General features: G+C 36.5%; 1 protein-coding gene across 3 annotated transcripts in view; it reads right to left on the minus strand.

Annotated features, from left to right (window-relative positions):
- The window catches only part of CERT1 (ceramide transporter 1), a 139,993-nt gene that overhangs the window by 51,282 nt on the left and 63,515 nt on the right, over window positions 1-25,196 (minus strand). For all 3 annotated transcript variants that reach the window (XM_037738180.1, XM_017527669.2, XM_017527667.2), the window contains exons 4-5: window positions 4,244-4,351; window positions 3,247-3,385 (exon numbers count right to left, since the gene is read on the minus strand). In XM_037738180.1, the coding sequence (XP_037594108.1) occupies window positions 3,247-3,385; window positions 4,244-4,351 (247 nt within the window). The remainder of the gene's footprint in view (window positions 1-3,246; window positions 3,386-4,243; window positions 4,352-25,196) is intronic.

Genomic DNA, 25,196 nt, shown 5'->3' on the forward strand with positions numbered 1-25,196 from the left:
TGTGAAGACACAGGTAGAACATGGCTACCTATAAGCCAAGGAGAGAGGCCTGTAACAGGTCTTTCCCTCATGGCCCTCAGAAGAAACCAACCTGCTAATAATACCTTTATCTCAGAACTGTGAGAAAATAAATCTGTTGTTTAAGCCACCCAGTCTGTAGTACTTTGTTAGGGCAGTCCTAGCAAACTAAAACATTAGTCTACATTGTTGCTATTTATTTAAACATGTAGCAGAAAAGATTCACTGTAATGTCTAATATTACTTTTCAAATCATCTACACAACCTGGTTATCACTGCATCCCAACTTCTACTTTTTTCACCGTCACTTTTGTCCTTCAAATACTATACACTATTGGTATGGACCATTAAATGATAAATAAGGCATCATATTCTATATGTATCTTGTTTTTGCTTAAAGGGCTATTTGCAAGCATAATAAAGCTAACATGTAATGTTTAAATTGATTAAAAGGTATCTTTTTTTAATGGAGAAACAGAAGTTCAAGTGTTTTTTATTCTTAGAGGAAAAAAAAATCACACATTAATGAACCAAAAATTTCAATATAAGTTTTTACATTAACAAACAGAAAAAACTTCAAGGCCAGGCACAATGACTCAAGCCTGTAATTCTAGTACTTTGGGCAGCTGAGGTGGGAGAATCCCTTGAGGCCAGGAGTTTAAGACCAGCCTGGGCCACATAGTGACACCTCATCTCAACAAAAAATTTAAAAATTGACCAGCTGTGATGGTGTATGCCGGTAGTCCTAGCTAGTTGGGAGGTTGAGCCCAGGAGTTTAAGGTTATAGGAAGCTATGAACATTCCACTGCACTCTAGCTTGGGCAACAGAAAGAGACTCTGTCTACTACATCAGTCAGTCAATCAATGAATCAATGAATCAATCAATCAAACAGAAAATAACTTCCAGGCTACTAAATTTACACAAAATTGAGAACTTTAAGAGGAATATGTTTATCTGCTTCTGTTCAAGATGAAATAATAGGGACTGAATTCACTCTCTAACATAAAACTAAAAAAACTGGACAAAATATATGAAACAATGCTTTTCAAGACACTGGCTACCAGACAACAAAGGTCAATGATCCCTAATAGGAAACAAATGAAGTGAGCTTTATGCATGCTCTAGCTCACTGTTTTAGGAGTTTCCAAACTATACAGTAAGCACAGGGAACCCAGGAGGAGCCTTGTAGATTCCCTGTAATGAGGAGATGAAGCTGAGCATCCAGAGAGACAAAGGCAACTAGAAGTAGTTCACAAGGCAGAGTACTAGAGAGGAGAGAACTGGACAGAGAATGCTGGAGATCGGCAGAAGGCTACCCATGGGTATTCTGCAGAGTACTGGTAGCACGTGCAACTGAGCAAACAATAAAGGCGAGGGATAGAACCTTCTTAAAGGATTCTAAGAAACAGCACCTGAAGCATACATGGGAGCAGGGAAAAGTATCTGGCCTACAATGCAGACTGGAAAATCTAATATTTCACAGAGAATTGGTGAGAAATCAGTAGAGTCTCAACTTAGGAGTTAGAGAAAGAAATACATTTTTGGAAGGTTCTGATACTACACATAAAGTGGTATATTACTTGAAGGTAGACTGTAGTAAGTTAAATATGTAAACTATAAACTTTAAAGTAGCCACTAAGATAACAAAACCAAAAGTTAAGAAGCCAACAAAGGAGATAAAGTGAAATTATTAAAAAAAAAAAAAAAGAAAGAAAAAGGAAAACTTAATCCAAAGAAGGCAGAAAAAGGGAATATAGAATAGAGAAGACAAAAAGAACTTGGATCCCGATCAGACACATTTAATAAGACTGAGAAATGAAACCACGTCAAGCAACCTAGTCATACTGGGGATGGACTTAGTCCTGTATGGTAATAATGGTACAGTAATTCATTTTTGCCATCACAATAAATTACGTGAAAAGCTGAAGAACAATGTTAACATCAACAGTGTGTTCAGCACCAACAAAGGAAAGTTAAACTATAAACCTAATAATACTAAAAGTTAATTGAAGATACCTTATTTCTTTTAAATAAAAACTCAATAAAATTACTATTATTATTATTATTATTATTATTATTTGAGACAGTCTCGCTCTGTAGCCCAGGATGGACTGACATGGCACGATCTTGGCTCACTGCAACCTCTGCCTCCTGGGTTCAAGCAATTCTCCTGCCTCAACCTCCAGAATAGCTGGGATTACAAGCACTTGCCACCTCGCCCTGCTTTTTTTTTTTTAGTAGCGATGGGGTTTTACCATTGTGGTCAGGCTGGTCTTGATCTCCTGACTTTGTGATCTACCTGCCTTGGCCTCCCAAAGTGCTAGGATTACAGGAGTGAGCCTCCATGCCTGGCCTCAATAAAATTATTTTTAAATGTACATAAAATTATTATTTTCATTTCTATTACTGATTTCTTCTTCTATGAGAAAAAGGGCAGAGAAAAGGACAGATTAAGAGACAGAGGAAAAGACAGAAAGGAGAGGGAGAAAAAGAGAAACAAGAGGGCAAGAGGGAGAAAAAGAGATCAACTGGCTGATTCCAGATTTGAAGGATTTAACATATGCTTGTCTCTGAGGCTCATCATGGGGTAAATTTATCAGACATAATAATAATAATAATAATGTGAAATGCTCCATATTACCAAGATAATAGATGCCATTTAAAAAAAATGGAATAAAGAGTATCATTTGAAAGTCTTCGCCTGGTGTGGTGGCTCATGCCTATAATCCCAGCAATTTGGGTGGCTGAGGTGGGAAGATTGCTTGAGGGCAGGAGTTCAAGACCAGCCTGAGCGACATAGTGAGTCCCCGTCTCCATAAAAAATAGAAAAATAAATTAGCTGGGCGTGGTGATGCCCTAGCTGTAGTCCTAGCTACTTGAGTGGTTGAGGTGGGAGGACTGCTTGAGGCCAGGAGTTGAGGCTGCAGTGAGCTATGATCGCGTCACTGCACTCCAGCCTGGGCAATAGAATGAGATCATGTCTCGATAAAAAAGTAAATAAATACAATAAAGATCTTCAATGGAATCAGGTATGGATGATCAATATGAATTAGTATGTGTAACTGAAGTACTCAAGTTACAAGGACACTGAAATCTGTTATACTGTGGGTTTGCAGCAAAAATGACTATAAATACCTTTATCACTTAAAGACATTACCCTTTGAGATCAAGAGGCTTTTAATCCATTCATTCTCCAAGTTAAAAATAGTGGTAATAGCCTAATTAACCTTTATCCCTTTGAAGTTCATCCTTAGAGACAGCATCAGCACAGACATCAAAGTACTTCTGTAGCGTGTCAACTTGTCTACATAAGATGTCTCTAAATGTTTCCATTTCAGCCAACTTCTCACGTAAACTGTGGCCTTTCTGCAAAACACAAAATAGGGGGATGTAATTCAAGTAAAACAAAACCGGATTTTATTTGGTCCTATGGTTTTTCATCAACCTTTAAGGTCTGCACCTTATCACTGAGGGCATGGGATAAGGAGAGCTGTTTAGTTCAGTATAGTACTTCTAGGAATAGGCTTGAAACTTAATCTACTGTCTTGATAGTGATAAGCTACTTATGAGTGATAATCTGGTAAGTGATATCACTTATAAATGATAAGCCTCAGTTTTTATAACAAATAAGAAAGCATTAATACCTGACAGTCTGCTAATATAACATTTGATAGTTGCAAATTAAACGAATTGTGAGAAACAACTGTGAAAGACTTTGAAATGGGCAAAAATATTACTGGTGTCCTTTCAAAGTAATGGTGACTTGTCATCTATGCTACCCTTGGGAGAGTACTGTTTGATCATACAGACATTTTTGCCTTTCATTGCATTTGAGCTATTTTGCAACTGTTTTAGTAGAAAACTGACTAGTATAAATAATTCTTGTTCATAGAGATGCAAATAAATTTTGTTTGGTGCAGAGGTATTGACTATTAATCTGAAGATATTGACCAATTTTGCACATATTCGCAAAACATTTCAGTATTCTTCAGATTTTCCTTTGAACCAGTTTTTTAAAATAGTTTACAATGAATAAAATAAAATCAGTGACACGTATTCATTTGTATGAGTTATTATTTTATACCTTAAGAAGTACTTCTCTAATAAGTTCAAATAAAGTATATTAAAGTTTGTTCAAAAAATTATCAAATATGTTCCTTTCACACATCCAATACTAAACTCAATTTATGTTGCTTTAACTTAAGGCATCCACTAACTACACACCTTGAATGAAGAGGTGGATGTTGCAGAATAGCCGCTTGCTCCAGATACCAGTGACACCATTGAGCCATGTCGACGCAAGCTGGACTCAGATCCATATCCAGATTCAGTCTAAAAAAAAAAAGTAAAGTAGGTGAAAAAAATTTAAATAAAAAATCCTTGAGAAAACAAAAGGTTTCCTATGAATTAACAAGATTATTGTAACAATAACTGGCAGTTTTGGTGCACATAAGATATACAGTCAATCCACTGACATAAGCCATGCCTTTCAATTTCTAATTGACATTTAATTAAGAAATTTATTGACTACCTACTATGTGCTAGGCTAGTGATCAAAAAGATTGTTTAATAATAGGAAAACTAAAGTAGTCAGAATCATAGACAGAAAGTAGAATAGTTGTTACCAGGGGCAGGGAAAAGAAGAGTGGGGAGTTACTATTAAATGGATGTAAGAGTCTCAGTTGGGGAAGATAAAAAAGCTCTGAAGATGGAGGATGGTGATGGTTAAAAAATAATATGAATACACTTAATACCACAGAACTGTATACTTAACAGTGGTCAAAACGGCAAATTTTATGTATTCTCACCCATTGTTAACACGATTATAATACTTGCCATTCACTTACAAGAGTTTGTGTTTTGTTATTACTACTGGACTTAGATATTTCTGGAAGCAGCTTGTATCTTTGATTTTTGTACACACCTCAACAGTCCACGGCACAAAGTTTCCAATTTTGCTAGTCTATTAAGTCATCATTCCATGGAAGATAATTGATGGGAATGATACACTTCAGAGCATCAATTTTATTATATGTTACCTTCTCTAATACAAATGCAATATAACAATATACACAAAGGAATTAAACATTTGAACTTCCAAGTAACTGAAACCAGGTATTTTGGATCTCTGATTATTTTCCACTGTTACTTTTTAAAAGTACAGTGGATTGGGTCGGGAGCAGTGGCTCATTCCTGTAATCCCAGCACTTTGGGAGGCCAAAGTGGGTGGATCACTTGAGGTCAGGAGTTCAAGATCAGCCTGGCCACAATGGTGAAATCCTGTCTCTACTAAAAATACAAAAATTAGCCAGATGTGGTAGTGAGTGCCTGTAATAGGCGGCTGAGGCAGGAGAATCGCCTGAACCTGGGAAATGGAGGTTGCACTGAGCCGAGATCATGCCATTGCACTCCAGCCTGGGTGACACAGTAAGACTCTGTCTCAAAACAAAAATGAAAACAAAAACAAAACCAGTCAATTAATATGCTTGTGTGGAAAAACCAAGGAGGCATCAGTAATACATCCTTTGACAATATATCATATCATATCTATTATGGTTTGACTGATTGATTTCAATCCTGCTCCTCTTTACTATTATGGTTCTAGATAGGTATTCATATTGAACAGCTTTCCTTCATTTGAACGGGGAAAAAAACCCTAGGTTTGGTAAACATTACTTTTTTTTCATATTTAAAGGAACAACAAGCTACATTGTATTTAATTTTAATTCTACTCAATAAACAAGGTAAAATAGTATCTAATTATTTTTAGTATCAAAGTTATGGTGACAAAAATTTGAAGTTACATAAATTTCAGCATTAATATTAGGAAACAAAATTACATACGATGTGTTATGGAAAATATATCCATTCACATTTTAAATCCTCTGTGCTTCAATTCCTGAAAATACATTACATTTCCTATACAGCTGTGGGTTTACCCATGATATTTTTCTCATTAAAAAATATTCTTTTTAGCTATAAGAATACTACACTTCTACGGTTTAATAAATAAAATCTTTGTTCTCATTTTTATGTAAATGATATTAGCACCAGTTCAAAACATTTTCCTGGTAGCATCACTTCATTTATCTCAACTTTAATACTCTAGGATCTCAGAACTTCTGGAGTCAATTAAAAAAATAATAAACTAATCAGCAATTTGTAACAAAATGGAAGAAAGCAAATTTACAAAGAAGGGAGGAGACGCTGAGCACACATTAATTTTAAAAAATAGTTACAAGAGGCAAAGATTATAATCAACACCAAGAAGGAAAGCAAACGAGCTCTCATTAACTGAGTCTGGGCTTTACAACCAAATTGCTAATTCATTAACCTTAAATTCATTTAAAGTTGCAGAGGACCTAACGGTACCTAAACTTGAACTAAGGCTGTATTCCAAAAATCTTCCCTTGCGTATCTATTATCTCTTCAAGGTAGATTGCCTTTATATTTGTATGAGAATTACATTTTGTTTCTTATTCCAAATAATCTCTCACCTTTATTATTTTTATCCAGAAAATAAATGTTTATAAATCCTACATTATACTAAGTGATAGAAATTCAGTGTTCTAGCCATCTAGGATCTTATTAGTAACCTCTGGATTTTCCACTTCTCAGACTAACAGTCTTTTTGTCTGTTATTGTCAAAAACTATCCCTATCCCTACACCTCCACCTCCAACCTACAGTACACAAAATTCAGGTTATCTGGGATCTTGAAAACTTCTAAACAGAAACTGAATAATTATTATTATCATTGTTTTTTTGAGACGAAGTCTCACTCTGTCTTGCCCAGGCTGGAGTGCAGTGGTGTGATCTTGGCTCACTGCAACCTCCGTCTCCTGGATTCAAACAATTCTCCTGCCTCAGCCTCGAGTAGCTGGGATCACAGGTGACCGCTACCACATCCAGCTAATTTTTGTATTTTTAGTAGAGACAGAGTTTCATCATGTTGGCCAGGCTGGTCTTCGAACTCCTGACCTCAGGTGATACACTCACCTCAGCCTCCAAAAGTGCTGGGATTACAGGCATAAGCCACCCCGCCTGTCCAAAATATCCTGGAATTCTTTAAACAATCTGCCTTGGACCAGTGTGGTGGCTTGTGCCTCCAGTCCCAGGTACTTGACTGAGGCAGAAGAATAGCCTGAGGCCAGGTGTTTACGGCCATAGTAAGCTATAATCACACCACTACACTGAAGCCTAGGTGAAAAGGCAAGAAGATCCTGTCTCTTAAACCAAGAAGTAAACCCAAAATAGTCAATCCTCTATGTTTCTTTGAAACAGTAAGAGCCCACAGTCACCATAAAGTTTGGTTCCTGTTATGTGCTGAAAAGCTTTCAGAAACTATATAATATCATCCAAATGTAAGAAAAAATGAAAAAGAAAAGCAGGAGTAAAAAGAATAGTAGCGAATAGAAGTGTAGTAACAATGGCAAAGAATAGTAGCAAAGCGGGACAATTCCATGAAGGTACAACAGTAACCACCTCAAAGGAGGAACAAACCTGTCCCTACCGCCAACATCAATAATTGGATGGGTTTGGGTTAAAAAAACAAAAACAAAAACAAAAACCAAAAAAAGGGGTGGGGGTGAGAAGGAAGAAGAGCAAAGGAAGGGAAGGAATCTATAACTAAAATAACAACACAGCTCATGAACAAAGAAATGGACATGTTCAAGCAGACATTAGGAATTTATCCCTATGAAAACACGTGGCCTCTTAAGTTTCAAACCAACAGCTACTAGCTGCCAAAATAAAATGGTCACACTTTTTAATAATGCTTGCTTATAGAACATTCTATCTATAAAGTACTTCAATATGTTCTCAACTCTGAATTGGCTAACAAATTACATATAATTTTAAGACAAGGTGGAATCAAAGCTCTTCTCTGAGACTTACGTGACTCTACATCTTTATGCAATGTCTTAGTGGTGAAGGAAAAGAAATGTTCTGGTGACAGGAAAATGATTAATGAAAAGGTAATCAAAAGGATGTACTTTATAGTATGCAAATTATGCCTCAAGGAAACTGATTTTTTTAAAAAAACAAATCTATGACAAACAAGAGCAGGTCAGAATAGAATGGGGGCACTGAATACAAAGAGGTAGAAGAAAATGTGGAAGTGTAGACTACATTTGTCAAAACTCAAACTGTACAATTAAAATGGGTACTTTTTAAGAATGTAAATTATACCCCAATAAAGTTGATAAAGAAAAAAATGTAGGCCTGTTTCAAGGTAACAGAATCACATCAAAAAGGAATTCTAATTACAGCAATCAGACAGCTCACAAAAAAAGAGTTCTTGACTAAGTGCAGTGGCTCATGTCTGTAATCTCAGCACTTTGGAGGCCAAGGCTGGAGGACTGCTTAAGCCCAGGAGTTCAAGACTAGCCTGAACAATAAAGCAAGATACCATCTCTACAAAAGTTTTTTGAAAAGTTAGCAGGGCATGATGGTGTGGTCCTGTAGTCCGTTACTTGGAAGGCTGAGGCAGAAGGATCCCTTGCACCCAGGAGTTCGAGACAGCACTGAGCTAAGATTGTGCCACTGTGTACTCCAATCTGGGTGACACAGTAAGACTACCTCAAATGAACAAAGGCTTATTGTTTCTTTTTCAATTTTAATTTTAGGTTCAGGCAGTACATGTGCAGGTTTGTTACATAGGTAAATTACATGTTGCTGGAGTTAGGTGTAAAATAATTTCATCAGCTAGGATGTGAGCATAGTACCTGATAGGTACTTTTTTGTCCCTCACCCTCCTCTCATTCTCTACCCTCAAGTAGGGCCCAGTATTTATCGTTTCCCTCTTTGTGTCCATGTGTACTGAATGTTTACCTCCCACTTTTAAGTGAGAACGTGGTGTTATTTGATTTTCTGTTCCTGTGTTAATTCACTTAGGATAATGGTCTCCAGCTGCATCCATTTCACGAAGGGAATTAGCACCTACTCCAGACTTACCACACTTGAAGAGTATCCAGAGGGCAGAGGGAGCTCAGGAAACACTTTGGATGGATCATGTTTCAGTGGCCCTGCTACGTGGGCTCTGCCTGGCTTCTATGACAGAGGATCAGGAACTGCTGGCATCACCCATCTGATTCCCTCCATGGGTTATGGGCTTGGAAATGAACTAATTAGAGCTAATGTTGGAAATAAACTTATTAAATAAGCTCCATGATTTGGTCCATGTGTTCTCATTATTTAGCTCCCACTTATAAATGAAAATGTGCAGTATTTTTTATGTTCCTGCATTAGTTTGCTAAAGATAAGGGCCTCCAGTTTCATCCATGTTGCTGCAAAAGACATGATCTCCTTCCTTTTTATGGCTGTGTAGCATTCCATGGGGGGTATATGTGCCTAATTTTATTTATCCAGTCTACTGTTGATAGGCATTTAGATTCACGCCATGTTTATGCTATTGTGAACAGTGTTGTGATGAACATACACACGCATATGTCTTTATGGAGGAATGATTTATATTCCTCTGGATATATATGCAGTAGTGGGATTGCTGGCCAAATGGTAGTTCTGTTTTAAGTTGAGAAATCACCAAACTATATACCATAGTGGCTGAACTAATTTACATTCCCACCAACAGTGTATTCCTTTTTCTCGGTAACCTCACCAACATCTGTTATTTTCTGAATTTTTAATAGTTATTCTGATTAGTGAGATGGTATCACACTGTGGTTCTGATTTACATTTCTCTCATGAACAGCGATACTGAAATGTTTCTCATATGCTTGATGGCAGCATGAATGTCTTTTGAGAAGTGTCTGTTCATGTCCTTTGCCCACCTTTTAATGGAGTTGAGTTTTGCTTGATTTAAGTTCCTTATATTCTGGATATCAGATCTCTGTTGGATGTATAGTCGGCAAATACTTTTTCCCTTTCTGGAGGTTGTCTGTTTACTCTGTTGATAGTTTCTTTTGCTATGCAAAAGCTCTTTAGTTTAGTTAGGTTTCATTTATCAATTTTTGTTTTTGTTGCAATTGCTTTTGGAGACTTCCTCATGAAATCTTTGCCAAGGCTTATACCTAGAACGGTATGTCCTAGATTTTCTATTTGGGTTTTTATAGTTTTAGAACTTACACTTAAGTCTTTAATCCATCTTGAGTTAATTTTTGTACAAGGTGAGAGAAAGGCATCCAGTTTCAATCTTCTGCATATGGTCAGCCTGTTATACTACTACCATGTATTGAATACAAAGCCTTTTCCCTATTGCTTGTTTTTGTCAACTTTTTTGAAGAACAGATGGTTGTGGTTGTGAGGCTTTATTTCTGGTTTATCTAACCTATTCCATTGGTCATGTGTCTGTTTTTGCACCAGTATCATGCTGTTTTGGTTACTGCAGTATTGTAATATAGTTTAAAAGTAGGCAGTGTGATACCTCTGGTTTTGTTCTTTTTGCTGAGGATTGCTCTCTTTGGGACTTTTATTGGTACCACATGAATTTTAAAATAGTTTTTCTAATTTTGTGAAAAAAAGATATTAGCAGTTTGATAGGAATGGCAATGAATCTGTAAACAGCTTTGGGTACTATAGCAATTTTAACAACATTGATTCTGCCTATCCATAAGCACTGAATGTTTTTCCATTTGCTTGTGTTGTCTCCAATTTCCTTCAGCAGTGTTTTATGATTCTCACTGTAGAGATCTTTCACTTACCTGGTTAGCTGTATTATTAGGTGGTTACTGTGAATGGGACTGCATTCCTGATTTGACTTTCAGCTTGGATGTTATTGGTGTATAGAAATGGTACTGACTTTTGTTTTATCGAGATAGGGTCTCACTCTGTCACCCAGGCTGGAGTGCAGCAGTGTGATCACGGCTCACTGCAACCTCAACTTCCTAGGCTCCAGTGGTCCTTCTGCCTCAACCTCCAAAGTAGCTGTAACTACAGGTGCATGCCACCACACCCAGCTAATTTTTTTATTTGTTGTAGAGACAGGGTCTCACTCTTTTTGCCCAATCTAGTCTTTAGCTCCTGGGATCAAGTGATCCTTCTGCTTCAGCTTCCCAAAAAGCTCAGATTACAGGCATAAGCCATGGTGCTTGGCCTCTGGTACTGATTTTTGTACATTGATATTGGACCCTGAAGTTGTTCATTGGTTCTAGGAGCCTTTAGGCAGAGACTGTGGGGTTTTCTAGGAATAGAATCATATTGTCTGTGAAGATAGTCTGACTTCCTCTTTTCCAATCTGGACGCCTTTTATTTCTTCCTCTTGCCTCATTGCTCTGGCTAAGAACTTCCAGTATTATGTTCAACAGGAGTGGTGAGAGTGAACATCCTTGTCTTCTGGTTATCACAGGGAGTACTTCCAGCTTTTGCCTGTTCAGTATTACACTGGCTGTGGGTTTGTCAAAGATGGCTTGTATTGTTTTGAGGTATGTTCCTTCAATGCCTAGTTTTTTTTCTTTTTTTTTTATCATGAAGAGATGTTGAATTTTATCTACGGCCTTTCTGTGTCTATTGAGATTATGTGTTTTTTGTTTGTTTCTAGTTCTGTTTATCTGATGCATCACATTTATTGATTTGTATATGGTGAAAAAACCTTACATTTCAGGAATAAAGCCTACTGAATTGTGGTGGTGTTTTGACGTGCTGCTATATTCAATTTGCTAACATTTTGCTGAGGCTTTTTGCATCTAAGTTCATCAGGGATATTGCTTGAAGTTTTTGTTTTTTGTTGTGTCTCTGCCAGGTTTTGGTATAAGAATGATGCTGGCCTCATATAATGAGTTAGTGAGGAATATGTACTCCTTGATTTTTTTTTTTTTCAGAATAATTTCAGTAGCATCGGTACCAATTCTTCTTCATATGTCTGGTAGAATAGAGCTATGAATTCATGCAGTCCAGGGCTTTTTCTGATTGGTAGTTTTTTGTTTTTTTTTTTTCAATTACTGATTCCATTACTGAACTTGTTATTGGTCCGTTCAAAATTTCAGTTACTTCCTGGTCAAACCTTGGAAGGTTTATGTTTCCAGGAATTCATCTATCTCTAGGTTTTCTAGTTTTGTGCATAGGTGTTTGTAGTAATTTCTGAGGGTTTGTTGTATTTCTGTGGGATGGGTGGTAATGCCATCTTTGTCATTTCTAATTGTGCTTATTTGAATCCTGCTTCCTTCATTAGTAGTCTAGCTAGCAGTCTATCAATCTTATTTATTCTTCCAAGGAATCCCGTTTTCATTTTGTTGATCTTTTGCATAGATCATGTCTCAGTGTCATTCAGTTCAGCTCGCATTTTATTTGTTTTCTCTTGCTAGCTTTGGGGTTGGTTTGGTCTTGTTTTTCTAGTTCATCATAGTGATAACAGGTTGCATATTTGTAATCATTTTAACTTCTTGATATAGGCATATTTTTTGGAGGTTTTGTTCATTATTTAAAATTCTATCTCTTTTAATTTGTCTGTCTACACAGATTCAAAGAAGTGGTCTTCAAGCTCTGATATTCTTTCCTCAGCTTGGTCTTTTTTGTTATTAATACATCCACTGTGTTCTGAAATTCCTGTGGTGAATTTTTCCTTTCTAGAAGTTTTGTTTGTTTTTTTTCCTAAAATGGCTACATCATCTTTCAACTTTTGGACTGTTTTACTGTGTTCCTTGGAATTCATTTCAACCTTCTCTTATTTGTCAATGACCTTCCTTGCCATCCAGATTCTGAATTCTGTATCTATCATTTTGGCCATTTCAGTCTGGTTCAGAGCCATAGCTGGGGAGCTCGTGTGGTTTTTAGAGTTGCTAGACTTCTTGTGCTAATTCTTTCTCAACTTTGTGGGCTGGTGTTCCCTTTATCTTTGAAGCTTCTGTCTTTTGGATAGGGTTTTCTTTTTTTAAAATATTGTTTGAGGCTCTTGAGAAACTGTGGTATAAGTTGGGTTTAGTTGATTGGCTTCATCATTTCTGGACACTTTAGGGGGGCTAAGGCTTAGTTCAGCACTCCTAACGATGTGTTCTAATCCTAGAGGGCTGAGACCAGGATTACTGTCTGGCCCCTAGAGATTAAGCATCTGCTGTGCTGGAGGGACAAGGCGCTCTCAGTGTGCTGGTAAAAACACTCTGATAGAGGCTGCTGGCCAACACACTCTGGTAAGGTGGTAGTCTTACCTTGCACATGTGCACAAGTGGGGCAGTGGGGGTCCTCACTGGTGTGCACACCAGAAGGGTACCTGCAGGCATCCTCATACATTTGTGTATCTGTAGGGGTCTGTGCATGCATGTATGCCAGCTAGGGCAGTGGCAGATCTCTGTGTGAAAAATTCTTATGAAAGAATGAGGTGTATTAAAATTCCTAGGGCAAAGGTATCATGTTAGGTCCTTTACCTAAAATGGCTCTAGTTGTTCCTTTTCTCTTTTGAGACACAATGCTAACCTTGTAAGTGTGGTACTCTATTTCTTATACTGGTTTTGGTAAAAGTTTCTTTCTTTCTTTTTTTTTTGAGGTGGAGTCTCGCTCCATCACCCAGGCTGGAGTGCAGTGGCATGATCTCAGCTCACTATAGCCTCCACCTCCTGGGTTCAAGCAATTCTTGTGCCTCAGTCTCCCAAGCAGCTGGGACTACAGGCATGCACCACCATCCTGGGCTAATATTTGTATTTTTAGTAGAGACAGAGTTTGGCCATATTGCCCAGGCTGGTCTCAAACTCCTGACCTCAAGTGATCTGCTCGCCTCGGCCTACCAAAGTGCTGGGATTACAGGTGTGAGCCACTGCGCCTGGCTTTATTTAATTTTTTTTTTCTTCTTTTTCTTCTTCCTTTTTTTTTTAAATTCTTTATTTTATTGCATTTTAGGTTTTGGGGTACATGTGAAGAACATGCAAGATTGTTGCATAGGTACACACGTGGCAGTGTGATTTGCTGCCTTCCTCCCCATCACCTATATGGAAGACTACAATTAAAAGAAGAATTTCTCTGTAATAGATAAAAATATATTTCAGAAATTACTTAACTTAGACACCTTTGTGTGATTCATTTCTAAGCAAAATCTGAATTGCCCTTTTAAATATAATATTCCCTACAACTTATAATACAAATTTATAAACACACATTTTAGACATTTATTTGAAAATATTCAGAATTCAACAGTTTGAATATATATATTTTTTCTTTTGAGACAGGGTCTTGCTGTTACCCAGGCTGGAGTGCAGTGGCAGTCATGGTTCACTGCAGCCTTGATCTCCCAGGCTCAGACAATTTTCCCACCTCCGCCTCCCAAGTATGCTGCATGGTGGGACTAATGGCATGCAGCAAGATGCCCAGTTGTTTACTTATTTATTTAGAGACAGAGTCTCACTCTGTTGCCTAGGCTGGAGTGCAGTGGCACCATCTTGGCTCACTGTAACCTCTGCCTCCAGGGTTCAAGCAATTATTCTGCCTCAGCCTCCTGAGTAGCTGGGATTATAGGAAAGCACCAGCACGCCCAGCTAATTTTTATATTTTTAGTAGAGACGGGATTTCACTATGTTGGTCAGCCTGGTCTTGAACTTCTGATCTCATGATCTACCTGCCTTGGCCTCCCAAAGTGCTGGGATTACAGGCGTGAACCACTGCACCTGGCCTTATTTTTATTTTTTACTTTTTTAAAGACAGAGTCTTACTATGTTGTCAAGGCTGGTCTCAAACTGCTGGGCTCAAGCGATCCTCCTACCCTGGCCTTTCAGAGTCCTAGGATTACAGCCAGGAGAGATTGCACCTGGCCCAGTTTGAAGTTTAAATCCAAATGAATCCACCCTATCCATATCCATATCAGTGAGTCTTAAACAGAGAAAACTACTGATTTGAAAAATAATCTTAAAATAAAATATAAAAATTAAATACTTTACTAAAGATGTCTTCACTGTCTGCCTTATACCCTTATGTATTTCTTCAAGTTCTACTATTTCAAAACAGGTAACATCATCTCTCAAAAAAGACATGATAAAATAAGACTCCTTTGCAGCAAAATCAATGGAACACATTTTAAGTAATCGGTAACAAATAAATGTGGAGGCTACAAGTTTGGTACACTTGCACTTGGAAGTCTAATAAAATTTCATCTAAATAAATTCCATTATATATTGTATAAATAAATCCAATGAAAAAGAAAACAGGTCAGGCATGGTGGCTCATGTCTATAACCCCAGCACTTTGGGAGGCCAAGGAGGGTAGATTACTGAGATCAGGAGTTTGAGACCAGCCTGGTTAACATGGTGAAACCCTATCTCTACTAAAAATACAAAAATTAGCTGGGTGTGGTGGTGCATGCCTGTTATCCCAGCTACTCGGGAGGCTGAGGCAGGAGATCTGCTTGAATGTGGGAGGCAGAGGTTGCTGTGAGCTAGGATTGGACCACTGTACTCCAGCCTGGGCAACAGAGCAAGACTCTGTCTCATTAAAAAAAAAAGAAAAGAAAATATAGTACACTCATGAATCCTACTTCCATTGTTATTCAATTTAATAATGAAGGTTCATTATTCCAGTAACTACAATAACTATAAACATAAATATTTTGAGTTTTTAACAAATACACATATGCACAGAAATACACCCTCACTGTTTAAAAATTAGTCATTCTGGTAATATCTACAATTGTGCTAATGATGCTGTCACTGTGTGAAATTTCCCTAATAGTACTACGATAACCATATTGAGAGCAATTTATTACATAAAATACAGCTATTTCAAATCATTTTGGTAATTTTAGAATAAAAATTAAAGTCTCATATTAAAGGAAGAGCTTAAATTGATTGTTTTTATATGACATGGCTCTGAATTAGTTTTCAATTTCTTTCAAAAATCAAATCTATTATCAAAGACATCAATATCTTGAAAAAGTATTATAGAGACCAAAAAACAGTTCTAGAAGAGAAGTTATCAAACTATTCTGAAAGGTGATAAAAATCTGTTAACACATCTCTTTGGCTTCCCAAGATATCCACTTTGAAAAATGACAATTTTTTATTTGCATTTATAAGGTCTGCTTTTTGAGGGTGAAGCAGGGTTAAGGAAGTAAGAATGAAAATGAGAAAAAAATTACTTAGTGGTCATAACTGATACAGTGTTAAATGTTCTTAAAATTTGTAATATGCTTTCAAAATCCCAATGGCATGGTTTTTGGGGACAATACTTTAAAGGCATGCTGGCTTTTTCTTAATTCCACTTACTCTTCCAAACACAAAAGAAGAAGGTGAACTCATGTACAACCTCTAATCACCAATTCATTATTTTGAAAACACCAAATTCTACCAAAATTAATAATCTGGAATTCAAATATAGTTACTATAGTAGTATGTTTCTATTTCAACATTTCTGTTTAAGATCCCTCATACAAATTGTTTTGCAAAAAACTTCCTTCCCAAATTTGCTAGTGTTTGTAAGCAGTATTCCTAAGCATGTTCTCATGAATGTAAAATAGTATCTTGGGTTGATGAAGTACTTATTGAAACACCTCCTACATAAAACATTGTTTATTACTTCTGAATACTATAATAATGAGGCTACACCTTTGTTGTATTAGGACATACCTTTTTTTTTTTTTTTTTCTCCTTTTAACAGCAATACTAGCTTCAACATTTTTTTAAATGGCAATCTTTTGGCCACTAGAGGAGGTCAGTAATAGTTTTCAATTAGTAGTACACTTTGAAAGCTGATACAAAGGTTACTACCAGTCAAACAAATATAGTAACCTTTAGACTAAATCTGATATATATCTTTATGCTTTAGATCTTGACTTTTTGAGAACATTTAAAAGCATTTCAAATTACATATAGTTCAAAGTTATTCATTAAATAAAATGCCTAAAAACTGATTTGAACAGAAAGAAAATGCCAAAAAACCTCTCTTAAAGTTGCAACTAAATTTAGTAGCTTGGTTTAATTTTAACTTGTACATTATCATTGTGCACAGTCTGTTCATCAGTCTATTTACCCTCCAAAGAAAGTGGTATAAAACATAGCAAAAAGGTTGGCTTTAAAAAAAAAGTAGCACTTGCCTTTTGAAAACCTTCTTCTTTTTCCTAATAACACTCTGTAGCAAGAAGCACAGCAAAGAAATTGAGAGAAAATTAAGTAACTTCCTCATGGTGTCAAAAATTACCTAGTTATTAATGTCACAGTTCCTCACTCCCACTCCCTCCACCTAAACTACAGTGTCTCTCTCCATTTTAATTATGGAAAATGAGAAAATACAAGATTAAATGTTAACATAGGCACAACAAAGGATTTTCCTGAAAATAAAATTCTGAAACCCATAAAATCAAATAAGCTGACTGTGTTGTAAGCATCCATACATTTAACTTCAATATCATTATTTAAAAGCAAACAATATGAGAAGCCAGACACAATATCTAAGAAAGCAATTTCACCAATAAAATTGTAATTTAAAATACGCAATGGGCCGGGTGCGGTGGCTCAAGCCTGTAATCCCAACACTTTGGGAGGCCGAGGTGGGTGGATCACCTGAGGTCGGGAGTTCAAGACTAGCCTGACCAACATGGTGAAAGCCAATCTCCAAAAANAAAAAAAAAAAAAAAAAAAAAAAAAAAAAAAAAAAAAAAAAAAAAAAAAAAAAAAAAAAAAAAAAAAAAAAATTAAATTAATATTAAAATAAAAAAAAAATAAATAAAATATGCAATGGGAACAATTTTAGCTTGTCCAGGTCAATATAAACATATTATGTGAGATAAAGTTTAGCATGACAATTTCATGCCCATTAATATTAAAATTTATTTAGGCTTTCAAATGCTTATGAGTCCCCCACTAGATAAGTTATACCCTGTAACAAAAACCCCCACAAGAATATGAGTGAGAAAATGGGCTTTTGAATCACTGTAACAGACAATTAGATACATTACTTATTACCTTCCCTGGGCTTCATTTTATCTTTAAAATGATATGGCTAGTCTAGAACTGTACTTCTCTATACTTAACCTAAATACCAGAACTCGGGCTACAAACGTACATATACAGTGGAAACCACATAAGACGGTCCCTTGCTGAACTAGTTGGAGAGATATAACACACAACTCATCAAGAAAACTAACTTTATAATGTATCACATAAGAAAAGGCTCAACTGACAATGATTTCCAGGAACTGAACCACTAATGAATCAAATAAATTTTAAAAGATATATTTTCAAATAGTATTAAGCAGGATTTTTATATTTCAGTGGTCTAAAACCTAGGTACAGTACAATTAACTTCACTGAGTACTGTATTTGCTTACTCTCAAGTTATTCTCAAATCAGGCTGAAAATCAGAACATTGGCAAAACTTAGCCCATAAACTACCACGAGAGAGTTTTTTCAAATCCTAGTCTTTCCTGTATCATAATTTAAAAACTAGTAAAAAATATAGCAACTCATTTGAAGGTCATTTATGGGATTTGGTTATTCACTTGGCATTTTCTTCTACTAAACTAGAACATGACATAAACTTTCCTTTACAGAAATATCTGAATAGGCAAAATGCTGAAGTTTAAATGAAGCTGGAAGGGTTAACCAGGACCTAAAACCAGGACCTATCAGAAACTGTAGTCCTTGTGTCTTAAGCAACAACCTACCTAAGTCAGGGCTAAAAAGCTGAGTGTCACAAGTATACTAGAGAGGAAGAAGATAGTAAGACATTACTTACGACCATCTAAAGTCAAAAAATGCCCAAATATAATATGGTACCAAAGAAGTAGAGGGCCATAATAGTTGCCTCCATTGTCTGCTTGGTTTCAACCTTCTTTTCTTACACTTATAATTCAGGGCTTTTGATTCTATAACATAGTATCTCTGTATCTACGGCTCCCTGATTCTCTTAGGATCAAGTTTACACATTGCTAATAAGGTCTTGGTAGTGGTAGAAATACAATTACACTCAACTATCAGCCTCTATATTCATTTGGTATCCAATATTTAAAATGTGTCACAACAGTGTTGGTATAACAGTGTTTTGTTCTAGCAAACAGTCATGTACAGTCGTGCACTGCATAATGTTTTGCCAATGACAGACCACATATATGATGGTGGTGCCATAGGATAACATTGTGTTTTTATTGTACCCTTTCTATGTTTCAATACACAAATAATTACCAATGTGTTATAATTGTCTACAATATTCAGTACAATAGCATACTATACAGGTTTGTAGCCTAGGAGCAGTATGCTCTATCATACAGCCTAAGTGTGTAATACACTATTCTATCTAGGTTTGTGTAAGTTCACCCTATGATGTCTGCACAACAAAATCACCAAACTGTGCATTTCTATGTATCACTATTGTTAAGGATGTGGGTATTTGTTCTAAGGATATATTGCGTGTTTTAAAACAGTGGAACTATCTTAACCATTAAGAGTGCAGTTCAGTAGTGGTAAGTCAATCCACTTTATTGTATAATCAATCTCCAAAACTTTTTCAACTTACAAAACTGAAAGTCTATGCCCATTCAACAGCAACACCCCATTTTTCCCTCCCCAGTCCCTGGCAACCACCATTCTACTTTCTGTCTCTACGAATTCAACTACTCTATGCACCCAATATATACAGTATTTATCTTTTGATGACAGGCTTCACTTAGCATAGTGTTCTCATCATTTGGTAGCATGTGGCAGAATTTTCTTCTTAAGATTGAGTGATATTCCATTGAACGGATGTATCACATTTTCTTTATTTCATCTTCTGTGTATACACAGGTTGCTTCCATGTTTTTGTAATTGTGAATCATGCCAGGAAGATGGGTATATAACTCTCTTCAAGATTGCTCTTTCATTTCTTTTGGGTATATACCCAGAAGTGGTAAATCATATGTTAATTCCATTCTTCATTTTTTTCAGAAGTTGCGTACTATTTTCCACACTGGCTGTACTATTTTACATTCTTATCAACAGAGCACTAGGGTTCCAATTTCTTCACATCCTTGCCAACACTTGTTATTTATTTGATAGTAGCCATCCTAATGGGTTTAAGGTGGTATCTCATTATACTATTCATTTGACTCTGTCACTCAGGCTGGAGTACAGTGGCATCATCTCAGCTCATTGCAACCTCTGCCTTCCAGGCTCAAGTGATCCTTCCACCACAGCCTCTCAAGCAGCTGGGACTACAGGTATACACCACCATGTCCAGCTAATTTTTGTATTTTTTGTAGAGACGGGGTCTTATTATGTTGCCCAAGCTGGTCTTAAACTCCTGGGTTCAAGCGATCCACCCGCCACTGCCTCCCAAAGTGCTGGGATTACAGGCAAGGGCCACTGTGCCCAGTCTTTCTGATTTAGTCTTGGTCAGAGTTGTGTTTCTAGAAATTTGTCCATTTTCATCTAGGTTGCCCAATTTTATGGCATACAATTTTTCATAGTAATGCCTTACAATTCTTTTTACTTTGTACAGTCAGTAGTACAGTAATCCCCTCTTTTCCATGGTTTGATGTACATAGATTTAGTTACTTGTAGGAAATTCTGATCCAAAAATAGGTGAGTATAGTATAGTAACACATTTTGAGGGGAGGGAGAGAGGGGAGGGGAGAGCAGGGAGAGAGAGGAAGAGAGCCAGAGTAAGCACACACATGTGCTCACATTCATTTAACTTTTACTACAGTGTACTGTTATAATCATTCTATTTTATTATTTGTCATTGTTGGCAATCTCTTACTGTGCCAAATTTCTAAAATAAACTTTATTATAAGTATGCATGCATAGCAAAGGAGATTTATATATATAGGAGAGTTTGGTACCATCTGTGGTGTTTTAGGCATCCACTGGGGGTCTTGGAACATATCCCCTTGTGGATAAGGTAGGACTCCTATAACATCCCTACATTAGTTCCTGAAGTTAGTAATTTGAGGGTTCTTTTTTTCCTTAGTCCATTCTGCTAAAGGTTTGTCAAACTTCTTGATCTTTTTAAATAATCAGGTTTTAGTTTCAATGATTTTCTCTATTATTTTTCTATTCTCTATTTTGTTGATTTCAGTTCACATCTTTATTATTTCCTTCCTTCCGCTAGCTTTGGCTTTACATTATTTTCCTTTTTAATTTATAAAGCTAGGTCGTTGATCTGAGGTCTTGTTTACTAAAGTAAATGTTTATAGCTATACTTCCGCCTTAGCACTGCTTTCACTGTGTCCCCAAAGTTTTGGTTAAGTTTTTATTCAACTCTAAGTATTTTCTAATTTCCCTTGTAATTTCTCCTTTGATCCACCACTTGTTTAACCTCCGTGATTCTGTAAATCACAGTTTTACTTCTGTTACTGATTTCTCAAGTCACTCAGCTGTGGTCAGAGAGGATGCTTTACATGGTATTTGTCTTTCAAAATGGAGTAAGATTTAATCTGTGTTCTAACATATGATCTATCCCAGAAAACGTCTCATGTGCACTTGAGAAAAATGTATATATTATAGTGTGGTACAGTGTTTTGCATATGTCTTTTTTACCTAGTTGGTATACTGTGTTAAGTTCTCTGTTTCTATACTTAATTCTGTCTGGTCTGTTACTGAAAAAGGGCATTGAATTATTATTGTAGAACTGTCTATTTCTCCTTTCAATTGTTTTTGTTCATATATTTTGACGGTCTGTCATTAGGTATGTAAATGTTTATCATTATTACAGTCTTCTTGCTGCAGGGAAACTTTTATTAATACACAATGTCCTTATTGTTTCTTAAAACCTTTGTTAACATAAAGTCTATTTTCTCTGATATTACTATAGCTAACCTTGCTCTCTTTTGTTTGCTATTTGCATGAATATTTTCTTCCATTCCTTCACTTTCAATCTGTTTGTTGTCTTTGGATCTGAAGTGAAATATAGACAGTGTATAGTTGATCTTGTTTTTTCGTTTTTTTTTTTTTTCTTTTTTTCACCCAGGCTGGAGTGCAGTGGCACAATCTTGTCTCACTTGCAACCTCCACCGCCTGGGTTCAAGTGATTCTCCTGCCTCAGCCTCTGGAGTAGCTGGGATTGCAAGCGCCTGCCACCATGCCTGGCTAATTTTTGTATTTTTAGTAGAGACAGGGTTTCATCATCTTGGCCAGGCTGTTCTTGAACTCCTGACCTTGTGATCTACCTGCTTCGGCCTCCCAAAGTGCTGGGGCACCTGGCCTGATCATGTATTTTAATTCATTCTGTCAGTCTCTTTCAATTGAAGAGTTTGATTCATTTACATTTAAAGTAATTACTGATAAGGAGGAACTTACTTCTTTTTGCTATTTTCGATATGCCTTATTAGCATTTTTTGCCCCTCATTTCCTGCATCACTGTCTAGTTTATCACTGTTTAGTTGATTTTTCATATTGAAATGTTTGCATTTTTTTCCTATTTCCTTTGGTGTATTTCTATAGCTATTTTCTTTGTGGTTATCATCGGGATCATATTTAACATCCTGAGGTTGTAACACTATAATCTGAACTTACACTAGCTTAACTTCGGTAACATACAACAACTCTACTCTTTTGCAGCTCTGTCCTCATCCCTTTCAATTGTTGATGTCACAAAATTACATCTTTCTGTGCGACCAAAAAAATAAGCAAATATTCTTTTAAATCCATTAATCTACTACACAGAAAACAAAATCTACAATTACAAACCAGTTACTATACTACTAGCTTTTAAATTAATTGTTATTAAACATGTATTTTTTTAATCATGTAGAAAACAAAAAGTAGAATTACAAATTGTTGTTACAATAATTTTAACTTTCATAATTGCTCATGTGACTTTTACTATTTCTTCATACAGCTTAGAGATATTGTTCAGTATGCTTACATTTCACTTCAGAGGATTCCCTTAAGCAGTTCTTGCAGTGCAGGTCTAGTGGTAGACAGCAAATCTAACTCCTTTAGCTTTTGTTTATCTGGGCATGTTTTAATTTCTCCCTCACTCTCCCCTACTCCAACTTTTTACTGCTGGAAAACTAATTTTTTTTTCTTTCTCTTTCTTTAAGATACAAGGACTTATTATTTTGCCAGGCTGAATTTGAACTCCTGGGGTTCAAGTGATTCTCCTGCCTCAGCCTTCCAAGAAGCTAGGACTACAGGCACACACCATCACACCTGCTATCTCCTTCCCTTTTGAAGGACCTTTTGTCAGATATAGAATTGGGTTTTTACTGAGATGGGGTATTGCTATGTTGCCAAGGCTGGTCTCAAACTCCTGGCCTCAAGTGATCCACGTGACTCAGCCTCTTGAATAGCTGAGATTACAAATGCAGTACCACCATGCCTGGCTCCACAAATATAGGAATCCTGGTTGACAGTTTTTTTCCTTTTAGTGCTTTGAATATATTGGCCCAATACCTTCTGGCTTCTAAAGTTTCTGATAAGAAATCTGTTAATAATTATATTGAGGTTTCTGATAAGAAATCTGTTAATAATTATATTGAGGATTCCTTTTATACAATGAGCTGCTTCTGACTGACTTCAGGATACTCTATATGTCTTTTGAAAATTGATTATATCTGTGAATCTCATTGATTTCATCTTATTTGGAGTTCGTTAAACTTCTCACATGTTTATATTCATGACTTTCATCAAATTTGGGAAGTTTTTAGCCATTATCTTTTTGAACATTCTTTTTGCTCCTTTCTCTCTTCTCCTGGTGCTCTCAAAATGTGTATGGAAGTCCACCTGATGTGTCTCATAGCTCTCTAAGGCTCTGTTCACTTCAATCTTTCTGTCTTCAAACTCAGTCATTTCCATTGTCCTATATTTAAGTTCACTGATTGTTCTGTTTGTGCAAATCTGCCTTTGAATCCCTCTAGTTAATTTTTCATTTCAGTTACTATAGTTTCTAGCTCCACAATAGCTTTTTGGTTTCTTTTCAGGTTTTCTATTTCTTCATTGATATTTCTACTTGTTCATTCATCTTTTTCTTAACTTTCCCCACATCCTCCTTCAGTTATGTGAGTATCATTAAGGTAGTCACTTTAAAGACTTTGCCTAGAAGATCAGCCATCAAGTCTTTTTCAGGCACAGTTTCTGTTGATCTACATTTTTACCTTGAAAATGCCACACTTCCCTGTTGCCTTCTATGCCTTGTGTTTGTTTTTTTTGTTGTTGTTGTTGAAAACTAGAGCTTTGAATTTACTAGTGCAGTAACTCTGGAAATCAGGTTCTTTTTTTTTCCTCAGGGTTTGTTATTTGTTATTGTTATTTTTTATTGTTGTAGGCTACTTCTGTGCCAAGGATTCAGCCTGAAGTGGAAAGGTAAGGTCTTCTTAGAGTCTGTTCTAGGACTGCACCTTTTCCTGAGTACATACTGTCATCACTTTCTAATTTTTCTTGTATATGCAGTTGTTTATGAATGTCCTAGTCTTTAATGCCTGGCTCCAAAAGGAAAAAGAAAAATTAAGGAGAAAGAGGGCATCAGTCCTTTATGTCCCCTGGAAATCACTTCAGCCAGAAGGGGAGGGACCTGCAACAACAAAGGTTACCCACCTCTTAGTCTGCATTTCTGTGATAAAAAGTCATAACTGGCAGTGACAGCATATATCCCTGGTATTTGGAGGACAGGATCCTTTGTGCTCATTCTGGCTCCCACAAGATTGCTCTAGGAACACATGCACACCTGCCTGCCATGGGGCTGGGATGGGTGGAGGTATAGGAAGTTACTACTGTGCTAAGAGCTGAAATTAACTGAAATTAACGGCAATTTACCGTTCACGCCTTCCTTGGAACTTGCAAGCCTTCAGTAGACTCCAGAGTTTGAAAATAGTTATTTCAGTCATAATTGGCTAGTGGAATATGTCCAAAAAATATCACACATACTTGGCTAGTGGAATTGTTGTCTAGGTGGGGAAGACAGATTCTTGGTGCTTCCTGCTCTGCCATCTTCCCCAAATCCTACCTCCATCCATAATTTTTTTTAAAGGAAAAGGTACACAGAAGAGGAAAATACACTACTGTCTGGGTTATAAGACTGAAGGTAGTTTCTGTTGTTGTTGTTGTTTTTTTTTTTTGTTAAAGAGACAGGGTCTCATTGTGTTACCCCGGCTAAAGTGCAGTAATACGATCATAGCTCACTGCAGCCTCAAACTCCAGGCTCATGTGATCCTCCTGCCTCAGGCTCCCCAGTAGACGGGACTATAGGCATGTGCCACCATGCCCGGCATTTATTTTCCTACTTTATCATTAACAAATATTACTTTAAAAAACCATGGTTGAGGAGTCAATAAAATGTACGTAATACAACAATTTGCAGGAATAGTTTTTTTTTTTTTTTTTTTTTTTTTTTTT

This window comes from Cebus imitator, unplaced genomic scaffold (assembly GCF_001604975.1).
Source record: "Cebus imitator isolate Cc_AM_T3 unplaced genomic scaffold, Cebus_imitator-1.0 Scaffold50, whole genome shotgun sequence".
Classification (NCBI taxonomy): Eukaryota; Metazoa; Chordata; class Mammalia; order Primates; family Cebidae; genus Cebus; species Cebus imitator.